At 29.9% G+C, this 19,188-nt stretch overlaps 1 protein-coding gene across 2 annotated transcripts in view; it reads left to right on the top strand.

Moving 5' to 3' along the window:
- Positions 1-18,586, top strand: part of LOC134834548 (integrin alpha-PS1) — a 29,269-nt gene extending 10,683 nt beyond the window's left edge. For both annotated transcript variants that reach the window (XM_063849267.1, XM_063849268.1), the window contains exons 3-7: positions 9,776-9,903; positions 14,441-14,684; positions 14,738-17,057; positions 17,863-18,084; positions 18,146-18,586. In XM_063849267.1, coding sequence (XP_063705337.1) covers positions 9,776-9,903; positions 14,441-14,684; positions 14,738-17,057; positions 17,863-18,084; positions 18,146-18,355 — 3,124 coding nt within the window. In that variant the 3' untranslated portion in view covers positions 18,356-18,586. The remainder of the gene's footprint in view (positions 1-9,775; positions 9,904-14,440; positions 14,685-14,737; positions 17,058-17,862; positions 18,085-18,145) is intronic.
- Positions 18,587-19,188: the final 602 nt, after the last annotated feature.

The raw sequence follows: 19,188 nt of genomic DNA, 5'->3' as shown, positions 1-19,188 counted from the left end.
TTGAATTAGCACAACAGCGATTTTCAAATTTTTATCGATTTGTTGATTTGAAAATTTGAAAATCGCTTTTTGCTAATTCAAATCTAAGTTTAGAAAAAATCAAGCATTTTACTTACTGCTTTGTGCATCTCTTCTACTATAGAATTCAATTGTGGAGGAGTGAATTATTTAATATATGTTCAATATTTATTCTTTTGTGAGACTTTATCGTGGGTGCATGGTATTCATTTCTTCTGCGTGTCAATCAGGAACATCAGAAATGAAAAAATTTTCGTGTAAGTATTGCGAAAGGTATCGACATTTAATGGCAAAAATCCGCCGCAAGTTGGCATTGCTGTCGCTTGGGCGCCCAACAAGAGAAGATGCAACGTTTTTCGATCCTTTGGTGTCATCAAATACCACGAAATACTGTAAATTTCTTGCACCAACGTATCATTCTTCACTTCAATGAGTGTTCCGATGACACATGGCAATAGAATCAAGCTAGATATCACAGTGAATGCATAGTAGCCGATAAACCAAAATTGATTGGCAATCACGAACAAAGTTATCACATTCATGATTGTGTAACAGGCAATGTTAACGAACCACATATCACTGAAGCACAAATCCAACGCTGTGAGGTAATAATGAAGATTGTGATGCAACTTTATCATTTCTCGTAATTCGGTTTCGTATCCTTGAAGATTGGGACTTGTCTCTATCTTTGCACTTAGTTTTCGTAGTTTGATCACAAGATTGTCAAATTGAATTAAAGCTCCACTCTCAAACATAAAATATGATAGTATAGTTGTGAGAACAGCAGAGGACATTGTCAAAAACACTTCTAATACTTGCATAGCATATTGAATAAAATATCCTGGAAACTCAACCATGCTAACGTAAGGTATAAAAAATCCAAATGGGAGGACTTTCTCTCCAGTAAACATGTAGATAATCAAAGGATACGAAACGGAAATAAATGCTCCCACAGCCGCTGTAGTTGTGACGATTTTGAAGAACTTCTTGCAAATATTTCCGTATTTCAGATAAACCTTCACTTCATCTGGTTCCGTTTTATGATCTAAATTGTCGCCATAGTCATAGATGATTTGCATCAAATCACACATCGCATTATGATTCTTTATATAAGTATAAAACAGCATCATCGTCGTAAATCCAAGCATAAAAGTAACAAAACAGAAGAAAATCGTTTTAGCATCTTCGTTTCGAATGATATAAAAATCAAAGGAATTCATGATGATGTACAAAACATAATTGATTACTGTCAGAATAAACCTAATAGTTTTTTTGTAATCACGATCAAGGACACGGTAACCATACAAACTAGTTAAAGTTTGCATGAATTTCAGTAGAAACCCTTGGTAAGTCCGTTTTGGATTTTCTATTGCTTCTTCAGATTTAGAGAATAACTTTGCGTTGTTCCGAAAGTTTGTAACTTTTTCTTTCAATTTCAAACAGTGTCGAAAACTCTTTTGAGAATCCATGACGAAAGTTGTTTTTACTTTGAGAAAAATTTACTTGCTACTCGGAAATATATACCAAGCTCTAAGCATCTAAAGTTATGCAATTAAGAGCAATTTAAGAATTCTAAGAACAATCAGAAATTAAGAACTGTAATGATACAATTTTCATTAAAATATTATATTAAAAGCCTTAAAAAGTTTTTTCAGTACTATTTTTTTCTTAAATAATTTAGTAGGGATTTGTGTTTGTTAACAAAATAATGGAAAAAATAATGTAAATTATAGTAAATTATAGTTACTAGTTTCATAAATTTGTTTTTAATACACATATTGGGACTTAAAACATCTGTTCAAATTAATATTTTCCGACAATAGTTTAAATATTTTAGTTTATATTTATATCGAATCACCATTAAAAATTTGAAAATCGCTTTTTGCTGATTCAAATTTAGAATATAGAAACAAACATCAAAAGTTAAGAATGAGCAAGTCATCAGTTCAAACATATGCAAAACATATATGAAAAGATCACACAGAGCCAAAAAACTTTGAAATCAAAAGACTTAAAAATCACATTTTCTGTAAGTCCGTTTTTCACTAATGACAATAATTTTAACATTAATTTTTTTCTAATTCAAGGTTAAATAAATATAATTTGGATTACAATATACAGATTTGTAGACCAGAATAAACAAGGATCAGTGTGGTACAAAGGTATCAAAATATTCAATGAAATGTCAAGTCTGTACGGAACTAACTGTGATAATATAAATGAATTCAAGCAAAATCCTCTAAAATACGTGAAAAGTGCAATTAAAAAGAAGGCGTTGAAAGGAATATAGTTAATTTTTTTCTGCTGATGAAAATTTAGTTTAAAAAATAAATTTAAGCACTTTTAATAAGTTATTAACTCCATTCTAAATTCAAAAACAAAGCTAAACATTTTGTCCAACGAATTTATTAAAATGAGCCTAGGTGTTCACCTATTAAAATGCAGCTGAGAAATCGCAACAAAAAGACAGAAAAATATTCTGGAAGATAACCTAATTGAAATTAATGATGGAAATTCAAACAAAGGAGATGATACCTACATGGAAGAATTGCCTATAATTTCCGGAACTTTCGAGGAAAAAGAAAATTGCAAAATTTTTTCAATTTGCGAAATGAAAAAAAAACTATTGATGACGTTTAACTCAAAGTTGAATAAAAAGAATGAATGTAATGTCTTCACAAAGACGAATTCATCTAAACATGTAAATAAAATTCCAGTGAATATGTGATAAACATGAATAGTATGCTTGACCAAATCATCGAAAGATAGACCACCAACAACTACAATAACATTAAAAAGATAAAAATTTCCAGATTTTAAGAAAATGAATTGTTGTAAAAATTTTGCTTTGATCATTTATCACTTTTTAAACTACGAAAACACATTTTTTTAACCGCAACTCATTAAACAAGCGAGAGTCGACTTTTTTTTTGTTTCCAGCAAGCGACACCTCTTTAATTATGCTGGTGTTTGATCTTTGACTTTGAACTATTATTATTACATCGTCATCGTTATTCTTTCTCTCTCTATCTATTGATGAAGGTTGTCACACATGAGGGTGACATAAATCATGGGACATGTCATTAATATTATTATAACGAGATACAATAATAATTGCCGAAACCTCGAACATGAACCAACAAAAAATTTGTGTCATAAAAACTAACATTTATTATGTCTTTCTTTAAATCCCCCCTTTTTGAACATAAAAACATACATCACGCCAAAAATTGTCTTCAATCATCTCAGGCAGTAAAAACTGCTGTGCGAGACAAGACAACGACAACAATATTGCATCTCTTAATTTTTTTTTGTTGTCTACTACTACTACAACTCAACAATCATCGCCAGCGGAAACAACTGGAAAACTTTTCTTCGCTGTCATGTAGTAGCAGCAAAAAAACAACGCTATGATGCTGTATACTGCGGGAAAAATATTGGCGCCTCACTGTCGAGCATGACAAGTTTTCCTTGGCATATATCGCTGTCCCATATTTTATTCATGTTCCATTTTTTCGCTGCTAGATTGAATTTTTTTGTAATATTTATTGAGTTATTGAAAGAAAAGCAAAAAAAAAAGACAACAGAGGAAATTGAAATGACACATGAAAGCTACGCAAACAAAAATTTATTATACCTATATGGTCATTATTTCCGCTCTTCTTTTTATACTATTTGCCTTTTTTACAACGTGCCGTATAATATTTGCTCAATCATTACAATTATTTCCATTAGGCGAGAAAAAAAAGTTGGAATGCAAAAATGATTTGCAGCACTCACAAAAAAAACACACAAAACGAGCGTGGTAGTAAATTCATAACAATAAAAACGAGTGAGATGGAATGCAAAATATTTGTTCAAATATGTACGTTTTGTGGCTAAACTGACAGAATCTAACAACTGAATAAACATACATGAAAAAAAAACAACGACGAGAGAACAAATAAAGAAATCCTTAGAATCGAGTAGAAACAAAGAAGACTTCAAAAATTTTGTTGAACAAGGACAAAGCTTCGGAAACAGCGACGACAAAAAATATCTGAAAAATCTTACGGTAAGAACCGGTCTACGTGTGTTGTCTTATTTATTATCTCGAAAACCTATCATTTTTTATTATCTCTTCGTCCATTTCACACGTTCGAGTTTTTTGTTCGTTTTACGCATATTTGCATGTGTTACCTTTGTGTGAGTGGCTCAGTGTGCAGTTTAACAAAAACTAAAAAAATATTTCGTCGTTTCTTTCATATGCACATGATACCCATAATTATTAAGTGCTTTGCTGCTACAGGTTTCTTGCATAAATTAATGTATAAGTTCTCAGGTAGATTTTTAGTAGTTGTGAGTTCGAGAGGATTTTCTAAAAAAAAAATCTCATTGTGTTCGAACGTATTTGAATATTGAATTCAATGCTTCATTTTAGTGTAATGTATTGTAAAAAGAAAAATATGTACATATGAGAGAAATGCCACCAACTGTTTTACTCACTTTTTACTTTACTTTGTACTTTATTTTATGAATTGTTATGTTTTAGAGATTTGAGCGCATTTTATTTAATTTATTGAAAAATTTGAAAATCGCTTTTTGCTAATTCAATTATGAAATAAGGTGCAAAACTTATTAATTCAAAAGTCAATTAATATGACTTAAATCCAAATTTATTGATTTTACTCAAGCTTAAGTCAAAAAAATTTAACTTATGACTTAAGCTTGAGTAAAAATTAGACTTAAGTCAAATTAACTGACTTAACTCACCAAATTTTTTAAAAGATTAAAAAAAAATGATTTTTTCAAAAATTTGGTACAAATTTTAAAAACCTTTAACTTAATTTTTTTTTCTTTAATTTTATCTTTAGTCAAAAGTCTGAAAAATTAAGTGCACATCTCCCGATTTCAGCATTTCATCAAAAAATAAATAGTGCAAAATTTTTTGAATGTTGATAATTTTAAATTCTAAAACGAACTCCAGTGTTTCTATTCATTTTTAGTGAGATTGGGTATGTCATAGAAGTACTTCGATATACCGAAATGCACTAAAAAACACTGAAGTTCGTTCTAGAATTTTAAACTCAGGTTTTTTGGACTACTTTAGGCTAAACTAACACAGAACCATCAAAAAATCTCATGCCATTTATTTTTCGATAAAATGTTGAAATCGGGTGATGTGTTAGTCACTTTATTAGGACTCATCTACTTAATAGAGAAAATATTCAATTTCTTCTCATTTGGAGAAAAAAGTAAGCTTTAAGCATTAGATTTTAGAACTGCATCTTTTCGATTTCAAAAGGTGTCTCTTCCAGTTATTTTATGTTATTTAAACCTTCATTGAAATATGATTCTCAAACCTATAGGATCTTAGTCGATCTAGATCTTATTCATTCTTATTTTAATTTTTTTAGGTTATGTCTAAAAATTTGCAAATCGCGTTTTGCTAATTCAAATCTGAATTAAGATGAAAATTTTTGCTTGCAGCTTTCTAAAGTGTATGAACTTTGTTTATTTCTTCTACTTGATGTGCATTTGTGAAGGCGTGAGTTATTCAATTTCTCTTTTTCTTAGACTTTCGTGGGTGCATTTAGTTCATTTCTTCTGCGTGTCAATCAAGAACATCAAAAATGTATAAATTTTTGTATAGGTTTTGCGAAAGGTATCAACATTCAATGACAAAAATCCGCCGCAAGTTGGCATTGCTGTCGCTTGAGCTCCCAACAAAAGCAGCTGCAACGTTTTGCGATCCTTTGGAGTCATCAAATACCATGAAACGTTATAAATCTCCTGCACCAACCTGTCGTTTCTCAGCTCAGTGAGAGTTCCGATGGCACATGGCACAAAAATCAAAGTTGAAATTACCACAAAGACATAGCAACCGACAAACCAAAAATGGTTGACCAACACGAACAACGTTATCACAATCAAAATTGTGTAGCATCCGATATTTACGAGTAACAAATCATTGAAGCACGAATCCAGCTTTGTAAGATAATAATGAAGGTTGTGATGCAACTTTACCATTTCTCGTAATTCAGTTTCGTGTCCTTCACGATTGGGATTCGCCTCAAGGGCTGCACTCAACTTTCGTAATTTGATAACCAAATAGTCGAATTGGAAAAAGGCGCCACTTTGTAGCATGAAATACGATAAAATTGTCGTAGTAACGGTCGAAGTAACTGCCAAATGGGTCTGATACACTTGATACAGGTATTGGAAAAGGTATCCAGGAAATTCAGTAGTGCTGATGAAAGGTAAGAAAAATCCGTAAGGTAGAACCAATTCACCAAATAACATGTAATAGAACATGGGATACGAAATGACTCCAAATGCACCCATATAAAAAACAGTTGTACAGAAAACGAAAAACTTCTTGCACATATTTCCATACTTCAGGTAAACTTTCACTTCCTCAGGCTCGGTTTCCTGATCCAAGCTATCACCAAAGTTGTAGATGTCTTGCAGCAAGTCACATATTGTCAGATGTTTCTTCAGATAAACGCAAAAGAACGCGATCGACGTGAAACCAAGCATCCAGGTAACGGTACAGAAGCAAAATGTAAAGGCACCTTCGTTCCGAACCATCCATACATTGATGCCATTCAAGATGGTGTAAGAATAGGCATCGAATATTGTGAGTTTCAAGTTCAAGGTCATTTTGAAATCACGATCGAAGATCCGATAGCCATATAGCCAAGTTCCGAATTGCAAGAATTTCACTAGTGACTTTTCGTAGATCCGTTTTGGGTTTTCTAGTTCTTTTTCTGCCTTGATGAATAACTTTGCATTGTTCCAAAAGTTTTGAATTTTAATTTTTAACAAGTTGATGAGTCCAAAGCTCTTTAGAGAATCCATGATGAAAGTTGTTCTTAGTTTGAGAAAAAATCAGTTGCTACTTTGAAATTTATACCAAGTTTCAAACATCCATCGATCGACTTTTAAAACCTAAAGAGATGCAATTATGTGCAATTTATGAATTATCAGAGCAATCAGAAATTAACAACAGATTGGCCTAATGATACAAAATCTGCTCAAAATTACATTAAATCCCTTCAAAAATTATTTTTATATTATTTTTTCTTGAATAATTTATTAGGGATTTGTGTCTCTTAACAAAATAATGGGAAAAATGAAAATTGCAGCAAATTAATGTTTATAATTTGGTTCAAAATGAGGGACTTAGAACATCTGTGCAATTTCGTTTAATTCAATTGACATTAATTTTAATATTTAATACAAAATTTACTTTTCTGTTTCAAGGTTAAGTAAAGGTCATTCGAATTTTTATAGATTTTCATTAAAAAATGACCACGGACAGACATTTTTCCTGCTAAAGCTAATTTTTTTGTTAAACTCTCTTCTCGATACTTGTTTGATCTTCGAATATGCGTGCTTTTTGTTAATTCATTTCCACTATGAGATCATATTTTTAGTAATTTTTTCTATTACTTCGTTAGTATTTCATCGCAAAACATTAGCTCATAAACGTTTATGATCTCACATGCCATTAAAAAATTAACCTAGTTTACGCGACGACGACGACGATGCTTAGGCAGTGGCAGACATTAGCGCACAAACTACTTACAAAACTCCCGAAAAAATAAACATTTTTTTTTAAATTATAAACATCAAGTACTTCACACCAAACGCCATGAAAAGAGCAAATTTCTATGTTTATGCGAACGTTTTGTGATGAAATAACGTTAGAAGTCAAGTTGATTTCAGCTGATGCGTTTTTTACATGTTTCGAAATACCAGACACGCGTCATTCTAATTAAACAATGAAAAGTATTGAAATTGAATCATATTGAGTTTCAAACGAAGCGCAGTGAATTTATATTATCATAATTTGGGTGTATGCTGGTTGTCTTCTGCGCTCTTATTTTTGTGGGTCTGGTTTTTGTTAAAAAGTTATCTATTTAGAGAGAAAGAGGCATGACGTCGCCTCAAAATAAAATAAAAAAAATATAATTCGTTATTTGGTACTTATGACGGTTCAATAACCCGAATATTTTATTTTTGTGCACTTGACCAGATTTACGAATGGAAAAAAATTGTTGGTAAATTTTTGTGTGCTTTTTCATTGAATTTCATTCATTACTTATTTTATTTTGTATCCGTTTCGTACTATAATATTTTTTAAAAAAAGTGTAATTTTAAAAAAAAATCAAAAAAAATATTTTCGAAAAATATATTTAAAAACTTTTCAAATTTTCGAAAAATTTATTAAAGAATTTTCAAATACTCGAAATTTTTAATTTTTTTTAAGAACAAGACAAATCAATATAATTAAAATTATATTCGAAAAATTTTAAAATTTCGAAAAACAATAAAATTTTGAAAAATAGGTATTAGAATGCGAAAAATGTTAAATTTCGAAAAATATTTAAATATTCGAAAAAAATTAAAATTCGAAAAATATTTAAATATTCGAAAAATATTAAAATTCCAAAAATATTCGAAAAAAATAAAAATTCGAAAAATATTTGAATATTCGAAAAATATTAAAATTTCAAAAATATTTAAATATTCAAAAAAATATTAAACTTCCAAAAATATTTAAATATTTGAAAAAAAAAAATAAAAATTCGAAAAATATTAAAATTCGAAAAAAATTTAGATATTCGAAAAATATTGGAATTCAAAAAATGTAAAAATTCCAAAAATATTTAAATATTCGAAAAAAAATTAAAATTCGAAAAATGTAAAAATTCCAAAAATATTTAAATATTCGAAAAATATTAAAATTCGAAAAATATTTAAATATTCGAAAAATATTTTTAAAATTTCTTTAATAAAAAAATTTTTCAAAAAATTTCTTGTTTTCTACTTTTTAGTGCTTTCCTTAAAAATTCATATGAAAAAAAAAACAATTTAATTTTTTTTAAATTAAAAACAGAAATGAATAATATTATAATAAGATGGATACAAAACATGTGTTTGAATTAAATTAAATTTATTTATCGGAAAAGTAAAATTAATCACCACGTGTATATAATGCGATTAAATATACTTAAAAAATTTATCAGTCATGAGTAATAAAGATTTATGAACAGATCTGTTAAATTTTTCGTTGAATTACGATTCAATAGAATTTTAAAAAATATTTTTGGTGCACAAAATGCACTTTCGTCACTTTTTGTTCGAATAAATCAGGTTTTCTTTGCATGTCGACATGGAAATTTGTAGTGTAATTACAAACCTCGGGCTACAATCTCCGAACAAAACATGTAACTAATGTTTATCAGAAAAGAAAAAAAACGCAAGATTAATGATAATTTGCATTTTCTCTATCTCTCACATGTACAAGTCGTAAAACCGCAACAAGTAATTGAATATATTATTATTTTTTTTCTTTCTTCTCTCTCTCTTTATTAATCGGTAATAATATCGGCTTGGATGGATTTCCAAGTAGAAGAGAGAAAAACAATGCATTGTAACATGACTACTGGTTTACACTTTAATTTTATTTATTTTTAAAGCCTCTTGATCGCTCACATACAATCGTGACCAGAATCGATTAAATTCATTTTACAAAAAATTAATGTTTTTTTTTTTAATGTAATATGCATGTAAAATACTTGCCTATATGGCACAAAAATGGAATATCTTAACTTTTTTTTTCTCCGTCAAACATGCCGCCACATTTGTCGATATGTGCGCTTGTAAAGTAATCATTCGAGACACCTGTAGCTGACTTTGCATGAACAATGGAATAATAAAGATTTTGCCACTTAATTTCTTTATTAACTTTAATTTTTTTTTGTTTCAGGTTATTGGTTGGTGCCCCTTTAGGAGAGAATCTTCAACCGAGAACGAATAGATCGGGAGCTTTGTTCAAGTGTCCTTTAACTCAAAATAGGCGGGATTGCGAGCAGGTGATAACGGATGGATATCGACGTAAGTATCCTATAAAATTTAAAATTTCAATAAAAAAAATAAATAAAATAGGAACGGAGTAGAAAAAGAAGGAAAAAATTAGAATAAAAAAAAATTTTAGGGGAAACTTTTATAGAATAGTTGGTGAATGGCGGATAGAAATTTTTTTCAGCTTCTATTGTAATTAACTCTTCTCTCTTCCATTTTATTCAGGCTACATGATTAATTACATCTAGAATAGATGCAATTTAGATTAGAAATTCATTCATTTTTCACTTCCTAGACATTTAGAGTCAAACATATAGATAAGGAACTTTTTTATAAATAGAATAGAAACTATTTCAAGGATCGTATGGAAAGTATAGAAAAAAGCAGCAGCAGAATTAATGAATATGCGGGAAATAATTTATGTGTCACTAACGAAGGGATTTTGTTATCATAACGTTAAATAAATTTATTTAGACGAAAGGAAGTTAGTTATGTCAATATTTGTCAACATTTGTCATATGAGAAGATAAACAAGACATGAAATCCAAAAAAAGTGAATTATTGTAGATGTTGAGATTTTTTTTGGAGAAATTATGATAGTTCAGCTTTTTAAGATTTTTTGGTTAAAAAAATTACGAAAAAATCTTAAGAAACTGAACTTCTAAATTTTAACTTGAGTTCAAAACTTAAGCTTTAACTTAAGTTAAAACTTTAATTTAAGTTTTAACTTAAGGATTCTTAAGTCATAAGTTGTTAATGAATAATCAAATTTCGCACATTTTCTAAGCGAAAATGTTTTTTGGTGATAAATTTTTCAGATAATGTAAAAATTTAGTGTGAAATTCGATTATTTATTAACGACTTATGACTTAAGCATCCTTAAGTTTAAACTTAAGTTAAGATAAAACTTAAGTTGAAGTTGAAGTTTTGAACTCAAGGTAAAATTTAGAGGTTCAGTTTCTTAAGATTTTTTCGTAATTTTTTTAACCAAAAAGCTCCAAAACTATAAGAATTTCTCAAAAAAAAAAATCTCAACATCTCAAAAGTTGCTTTGTAAAAATTGAAATTGAATTTGTAATAAGATTTGCTCATTTATCAACGAATTAACAAAATTTAAACTTTTCTTGATATTTTTAAGTAAAAATATTCAAAAAATATCAAGAAATGTTTGTAACTTTAGCTAAGTTCGTTGATAAATGAACAAACTTAATCGATATTTTTTTAAAGAATTAACGATTTTTGTTACATTAATTGATTATTTTTGAAATTTTTATGTTTTCTGATTGAATTAGATCGAATTAAAATTAAATTCGACTTAATTCAATCAGAAAACATAAAATTTCTTTAAAGGATCAAACGTGTAACTTTTTGTTTTTGTGAACGTAAGGATTCTTAAGTCAAGTTTTTTACATAATTCATCAAATTTTATGCTGAAATTCGTTCAAACAATTATTTTTAATTCAACAAACGAATTTTAGTAAAATATTTGATAATTTTGTAAGAAACTTGACTTAAGAATCCTTAAGTTGCCACAAAAAAAATTACACGTTTATCCATTAAGTTAACTTAAAGACAAAATTCATTTTTGAATCAAAAAAAGTTAAATTTAACACTAAAATGGTTAAATCTACCTCTTTTTGATCCATAAAGACCATAAACTTCAAAATCAGTATCTTACAAATAATTTGTCGAAATGACGTAAAAATCACTATAAAATTTGTCAAAACTCGTCTTCAATGAAATTCTTGTCTCGAACAAATTAACATATAATTTTGTATTAAAAAAAATATTTTTTTAGCAATTCAAGTTCCTCCATCAAAAAAGGCAAAATTTAGTTATTAATCGTTAATAAAATGTAAATGTTTCTTTTTAATCTAATCTTCATGCAAATTTACACAGAAAAACGTCAAAATACGCGTTTCGAGCAACTTTTTAAGCGAAACTTCACTTCCAAACATGGACATTGCGGATAGTTTCTCATGAGAAACAAACCAATGTCCCCCGACACTCGATTATTGCTTTCATGGATTTCATGTCTGCCCATTTCAAATCCATCTAGATTATTACAATTATTTACCATAATGTCACATACATGTCAGAACAATGTAACTAATATTATTCGTGCGCTGCACTCGACATCGAAACTGTGCCATTTTGTGTCTAATTTCGTGCTTGAATGAATTGCCAAGTACTTTCATCGCAACAACATCGACTGATCTAGATTTGAAAATTTTACAATTTTTTACCACGTATGTTAATATTCCTTCCTTACAATCTCATAGGACATGCCAAAGGTGGACGATATGATATTGGTTTCGGTATGGGCTGCTTTATATCTTGTCATTTATTTGTGTATTTAACGTTTTTTTTTTTCCTAATCCTGATTCGCTTATGTCAACGTTTGCTGTCATTGCACGTAATTTGATATCTAATTGCTTGTTTGCCTGCCTTGTTTTTGCTTTTTAATGCTAATGTAGTTAATGTAATGAATGAGTTTTACTATTAAAATTACTAACACACGCTGGAATGCGGGAAGGGAAGGACTTTTTTGTACATAAAACTGCGGGAGAGAAAAGCGTTTTAAGTAAAAATTTATGTCAAAAACTTGAAACACTTTTCAGACATGAAATTATTCTAACATTGTGTCACTTTGTACTAAAAAAACACGATAACGAGAACAATAAAACTACTTTATCAATGTATATATTGCTGACTTAGCTTAACTTACTTTACTTTTTTGCATGCGTTTCATTTCACTTTTCATTGTAAAAATTGTCGTATGATGCAAAAAACAAACAAAGAATCAAATATTGCATTCGCAGAGCTTTATTTGCTCATGAATTCTTTGAAAACAGGGTTGTAAAATGATAAAAAAAACGGATATTCAGCTAATTCAGCAAATTTCTAATATATTCAGCAACGTTTAAAAAAAATTTTTTTTGCTGAATTACATTCTTAATATCTATATATTTACAAGTTTAGTATATTAATAAATAATTAACTTGTTCAGCAAATTTTAAACATATTCAGCAATTCTTAAAAAGATTTTTTTGCTGAACTTTTTTTATATTCAGCAATATTATGTGAATTTTTTTTTCTATATTTTTTTTTTAACAAATTATGAATGAGGCCGCTCCAAATTTTTTTCGAATTTTTGTTCTAATGACTTTTTCAACTAAAAAATTTTTAATAAAAAAAAATTTAAACTTTAAAAACATAGGTTCAATAATTTTCGAAAAAATATTTTTAGAGAAGAAAATTCTTGTAAAAATATCATTTTCAGAACAAAAATTAAAAATTTTTTGAAAATTCTTCGAAAAAATTTAAAAATAGATCAAAAACGAAAATTTTAAACTTTTTTTTATTTTGCTCCATTAAATTTTGAAATGGCTTTTGAAATGGGCATTGGATATAAAGTTAAAAAAAAATTTAAAGCGGCCTTTTTATTAAATGAATAAATTTTCAGCGAATTCAGCATATTTTTAGTATATTCAGCAGAAATATTGAAATTTAATTGAATCAGAAATTAAAAGAAAAAGCTTAAGTAAGACATTTTAAGATAGATAAGGCCGCTCCAAATTTTTTTTTTAACTTTATATAACTTTTTGTCCCATGCCTAATTTCAAAAGTCAAAAATCCAATGGGGCAAAATAAAAAAAAAAGTTAAAAATTTCATCAAAAATGACCGTTTTTTGGCATATTTGCATGATTTTACATATTTTTTTTTAGCTTTTTGCATTGAAAATGATATATTATAAAGAATTTCCTTCTTTAAAAATATTTTTTCAAAAATCAGTGAACTGATGTTTTCAAATTTTTTTTCAAATTTTTGTTGTAAAAAATTATTTTTCAATTTTTTAGTTGAATTGCTCTAAAATCAAATTTAAATAAGAAATTATCAATGAAGATACATTAAAAACAACGAAAATATTAATCATCGGTCTAAAATTCATTGAATATTTGTCATTTTGTAGGAAAAAGTATTTTAACGAATTCAGCATATTTTTAGTATATTCAGCAGGACTATGGAACTGTATTTGAATCAAGAATTAAAAGAAAAGTTTACATAAAACAATTTTTAGATAGATATGACCTAAAAAAAGTTTATTAAAAATTTTAAAAATAAAAAAAAAATATATTCAGCAAATTATATTCAAATTCAGCAAAAATATTATTTTAATTTTTCTACAAAAATTTATTTTCTAATATTTTTTCTCATATCAAAAGCACTTATTTTTAGCTAATTCAGCAAATTTCTATTCAGCGAATTTCCAGCACATATTCAGCAACATAATTTTTCAAACCCTGATTGTAAATTCGATTCCTTCTAACCGATAAATGGCAATCATGTTAGATTTGCGATAATCTACGACGGCGAAACGTGCTGAATACTAATGCTGATGCAATATTTGATTCACTGTAACATTGACATTCATTTCACAATCAGCTCACTCACTTATTTACAATAAAAGTGACACCACAACGGAGTTTGAATTAATTTGTACTCACTGTTATGACATAATTTTCCTTTGTGACAAACTGATCTTTGATTTTTTTGTTTTAAAAATAGTTGACGAAAACACAGGAGGCCCTTCGAAGATCTTAGATCCGCCGTACGACGATGAAATCAAGGATGGTCAATGGATGGGCGTCACAGTTCGTTCTCAGGGCAAAGGGAATGTGCTGGTATGCGCTCATCGGCACATCAAAAAGAGCGGCGAATCACGTTGGGGACAGGGAATGTGCTATTTGCTGAAAAATAATTTGGGTTTCGAGCAGAATTTTGAACCTTGTACGGGACGACCGACGGAGCGGTAAGAAAATTTTATCAAAAAAAATATTTTTTTTTAATTTTCATGTTTTTCAGCGCTCACGAGGATTATGGATTCTGTCAGGCGGGAACTTCGGGCGCCATGTTGGAAGATGGCACAATGATCGTTGGAGCTCCCGGGCCTTATACATGGCGCGGAACGATGTTTCTCACGGCAACTGGCGGAAACTACCTTTCGCGCGACAAAACTCAATACTATACGCCTCACATGGATCTCAATTCGCCCGTCGATAAATACAGCTACCTCGGCATGGGTGTCACTGGCGGAAAATACTACGGAAATTATTATTCTTTCGCAGCAGGTGCCCCCCGCTCCGAAGGCTTTGGTCAAGTCGTGATTTTCTCGAAAAATAATAATGCAAATCCGATGTTGGTGACTCAAGTCATCAATGGCACGCAATTTGGCGCGAATTTTGGATACGAACTCGCCAGCGCCGACATCAATGGCGACGGAAAAACCGATTTAATCGTCGCTGCGCCATTTTATTTCGAAAAAAATAACGGCGGAGCAGTTTACGTGTATCAAAATAAAGATTTCTCACTGCCGCAAGACCCAACATTGACCTTAACCGGTAAATTTGAGTCGCGTTTCGGTTTGGCGCTCGCTAATTTAGGCGACATAAATCAAGATGGCTGCGAAGATCTCGCCATTGGTGCTCCCTACGAAGAACGTGGCGTCGTTTACATCTATCTCGGTAGCAAAAATGGACTTTTAAAGGAACCATCACAGATTGTAACTGCTGCATCATTAGGTCTCAATACACCAACCACCTTGAAAACCTTCGGAAGTTCCTTATCAGGCGGCGTCGATCTCGACAACAACATGTACCCCGATCTGCTGATTGGCGCATTCAATTCTGACGTTGTCGTGGCGTTACTTGCTCGACCAATCACAAACATCAAAACGGAAATTGAAGATTCACAACTGAAAAATATCGCTCCCGATAAAATTGGATGCCAAAGTGATCCGTCGAGTAATTTGACGTGTTTTTCCTTTACGGCTTGTTGTTCTTTTGAACGCGTTCAAAGTCAGCAGGAACTGGAATTGATCTATAACATCGAAGCGGAGACGTTTAATGGCATGAAGAAATTTTCCCGCGTTTTTTTCGCGCCATATTTGGAAAGTAAAAACAATTCGATACGGAAGTCGATTAAAATTTTACCGAACGGGCGTCAAAATTGCCAAACTGAGACTGTGTATTTGAAGGAAAATACGCGAGATATCCAAACTCCGATAAAATTCCGTTTGAGTTATAAAATCGTCGAGCCGCCATTGCCTGATAGTGCTTTGACGCGTCTCCATCCGATTTTGGATAAAACTCAAGCGGATAGGACTTTTGTAGCGACTTTCGCTAAAGATTGTGGCTCCAACGACATTTGCGAGACGCAATTGGAGCTTCAAGCGACCTTAGTTGATATGGAAAAAACTGAAAATCCCTCGGAATATGACTTGATTCTCGGAAAACGCAATGAAATCCACTTGAAAGCGACAGTAACGAACGATCAAGATTCCGCTTACGAAGCCCAACTTTTCATTTTGCATCCGAAAACGATTACTTACATCGCCACAAGTAAAAGTACCGTCGTTTGTAATTCCTTCAATGAAACTTGCATCGCTTGCACGCTCGGGAACCCCATGAAACGCGACACAACCGCTTCCGTTGTCGTTCGTTTCGAACCAAGTGGCCTCGATGATTCGACGACAAATTTGGATTTCCAACTTTTTGTGAATTCGACATCGAAACAAATCAAACCACGCCCGGATCTCTTCCTCACAGCGAAAATTGTGAAAAAAGCCGAAGTCAGTATCGTGGGAACAGCTAGGCCCGAACAAGCCTTCTACGGTAGCGAAGCAAAACGAGAACGTGACGAAATGGAAAGCATCAATGACATTGGAACCGCCGTTGAGCACATTTACGAAGTTTATAATGATGGTCCGTGGCGCGCGACATTCATGGAAGTCTTTATCGATTGGCCGCATCAAGTGCCAACGGGCAAGGATTTGTTGTATCCCGAAGAATTGCCGATTATTGAAGGCGGGGGAGGCGGTACATGCTCCATTGTGGGCGATGGCGTCGTAAATCCGCTGAAACTCGAAAGGAGACCCACAAAAGTCATGAGTCAACTTGTCGAGGAACCCATCCCGGAGTCTCTGAGACAACGCACGGGAGCATTACGGAACAAGACGTTGATGGAGACGTCGAGTCGGTATCAGGAAAAGAGCAGCTCGGTACATGTGAAGGAAGAAACTAGCTCAAGTAGTGCGTTAAATCGGGTGCGACGATACACGGAAGATGTCATAAAAGCGGAAAAGTTGGTAGATAGCAATGGGAACTCGAAATATGTCGTTACGATGGTAAGCATTTTTTAACCACGTGACTTTTTTAATAAAAAAAAATAAAACCACGTGACCAATTTTTAAAAATTATTTGATAAAAATTTTAAAAAATAATTTGAGAAATTTTAAAAAAGAAAGTTTTTGATCAAAATTCAAAAAACCAATTACTTTTTTAAAAAATATCATGTAAAAATTTTTGATAACCACGTGACCAAACTTAAAAATTTACTTGATAAAAATTTAAAATACCACGTGATTTTTTTGCAATCCTTTAATTAATCTTGCTCGAATAAACATGATCAAATTTGGAAAAACTCGATCACAAAATTCGTAAAAACCACGTGACTTTTTATAAAAGTTTGGTCACGTGGTTTTAAAAAAATAAAATTTGACAAAATTTAAAAAAAAGGATTTGAGAAATTTTAAAAAAGAAAATCTTTGATAAAAATTCAAAAAATCGATTAATTTATTAAAAAATATCAGAATACAATTTTTGATAACCACGTGACCAAGCTTAAAAATTCACTTGATAAAAATTTGAAAAACACGTGATTTTTTTTGTATTCTTTTTTACCAATATTGCTCGAATAAAAGTGATCAAATTTAGAAAAACTCGATCACAAAATTCATAAAAACCAAGTGAATTTTATAAAAATTTGGTCACGTGGTTTTTAAAAATTTAAACTTAAAAAAATATTAAATTAAAAAAAAATAAAATAAAAAATTAATTAAATAAATAATTTAGTAATTTTTTTTAATTTAATTTTTTTAAGTTTAATAAAAATAAATAAAAATCATATTTCATTTTTTTTTTACTTTTTAGGACTGCCAAAAATCCACCGCCAAATGCATTCGCTTCAAATGCGTAATTTTCAACCTTCAACCAAAAAAAGATGCCTTCATCAGGATGCGAGCGCGTCTCTGGAATGCCACTCTAACCACAGACTATCCCAAAATTGATTCTGTTCGTGTGGTATCGCATGCAGAAATTGTCATACCCGAAATTTACAAAATTCATCAAGACATTAGCAATGATCGAACAACTGTAAGATCCTTTAAAAAAATTAAATTTTATCAAAATTTCTTACTTTTTATTTAATTTTCAGGCTGAAACAATTGCATACCCCGATCTTCCTGGCGAAGACGAAGGAGTTCCCTTCTGGATTTATATTCTTGCTATTTTATTGGGACTCTTGTTACTCGCTCTCATGGCATTGTGTCTCTGGAAATGTGGATTCTTCAAACGACGACGACCCGATCCCATGGTTTCCGGCAATTTGGAAAAATCAAGCGAAACTAAACCTTTTATTTCGTAAATTTTGTAAAAAAAAATGTTTTTTGTAATATTTGATACGCATTTAATGTACATGTAAAATCTAGATGTTGCCAGTTTATACAATTTTTCATAAAAAATTTCGACATCTTTTACTTTTATACTTAAGATAGTTGATAAAAACTGTTAATATTGAAAAATGCGATACTAATAATATACGAAAAAAGTGGAAAACTTAATTTTATATAAAATTTAAGTTAATTTTAATTCAAAAAGTGCCAATTTATTGTTAAGTACATAATAAAAAATGTATGAAAAATTTATCTTTACGTTAGTATTATGTCATGAAATTGTTTAATTACTTAATATTTTTGTACAAAAATAATTTAAACATAAAAAAAGTTCCATAAAGTATAGTTTTTTAGTAAACCGCAAAAAATATATCAAAAATATTTACGTGATAAATGTTTAAAATTAGTATTATTTTAGAAAAGTAAAATTTATTTTTTATAAATATAAAATATATATTTTAAAATATTTTTTTTTGTATAATTTAAAAAAAATAAATTTAAAATTTTAATGATAAGTTTAATTTTAGATAGGACGAAAAACAAATTCATGTTAAAAAAAATATATTATTAATTATAATAAAATTTAAATGTTGAGTCAAAGTCAAAAAACGTATTTTTACTCACCTTTAAATATTTTTTAAAAACAAAAAAAGTTATATATTTTTTTATTTTATTTTTTATTTGTATGAAACGAATAACTTTATTCTTAATGTTTAATCTTCCTGTTGATTTTTTGTTTTTATATTTATTTATATTTTTTTTGTTATGTATATTAAAAACCCTTTTTTCTCATCTCTCTTGTCTT

The sequence above is a fragment of the Culicoides brevitarsis genome, chromosome 3 (assembly GCF_036172545.1).
Source record: "Culicoides brevitarsis isolate CSIRO-B50_1 chromosome 3, AGI_CSIRO_Cbre_v1, whole genome shotgun sequence".
Lineage (NCBI taxonomy): Eukaryota > Metazoa > Arthropoda > Insecta > Diptera > Ceratopogonidae > Culicoides > Culicoides brevitarsis.
Note: the sequence above shows the minus strand (reverse complement) of the source record. Positions and strands in the feature narration are given on the sequence as shown.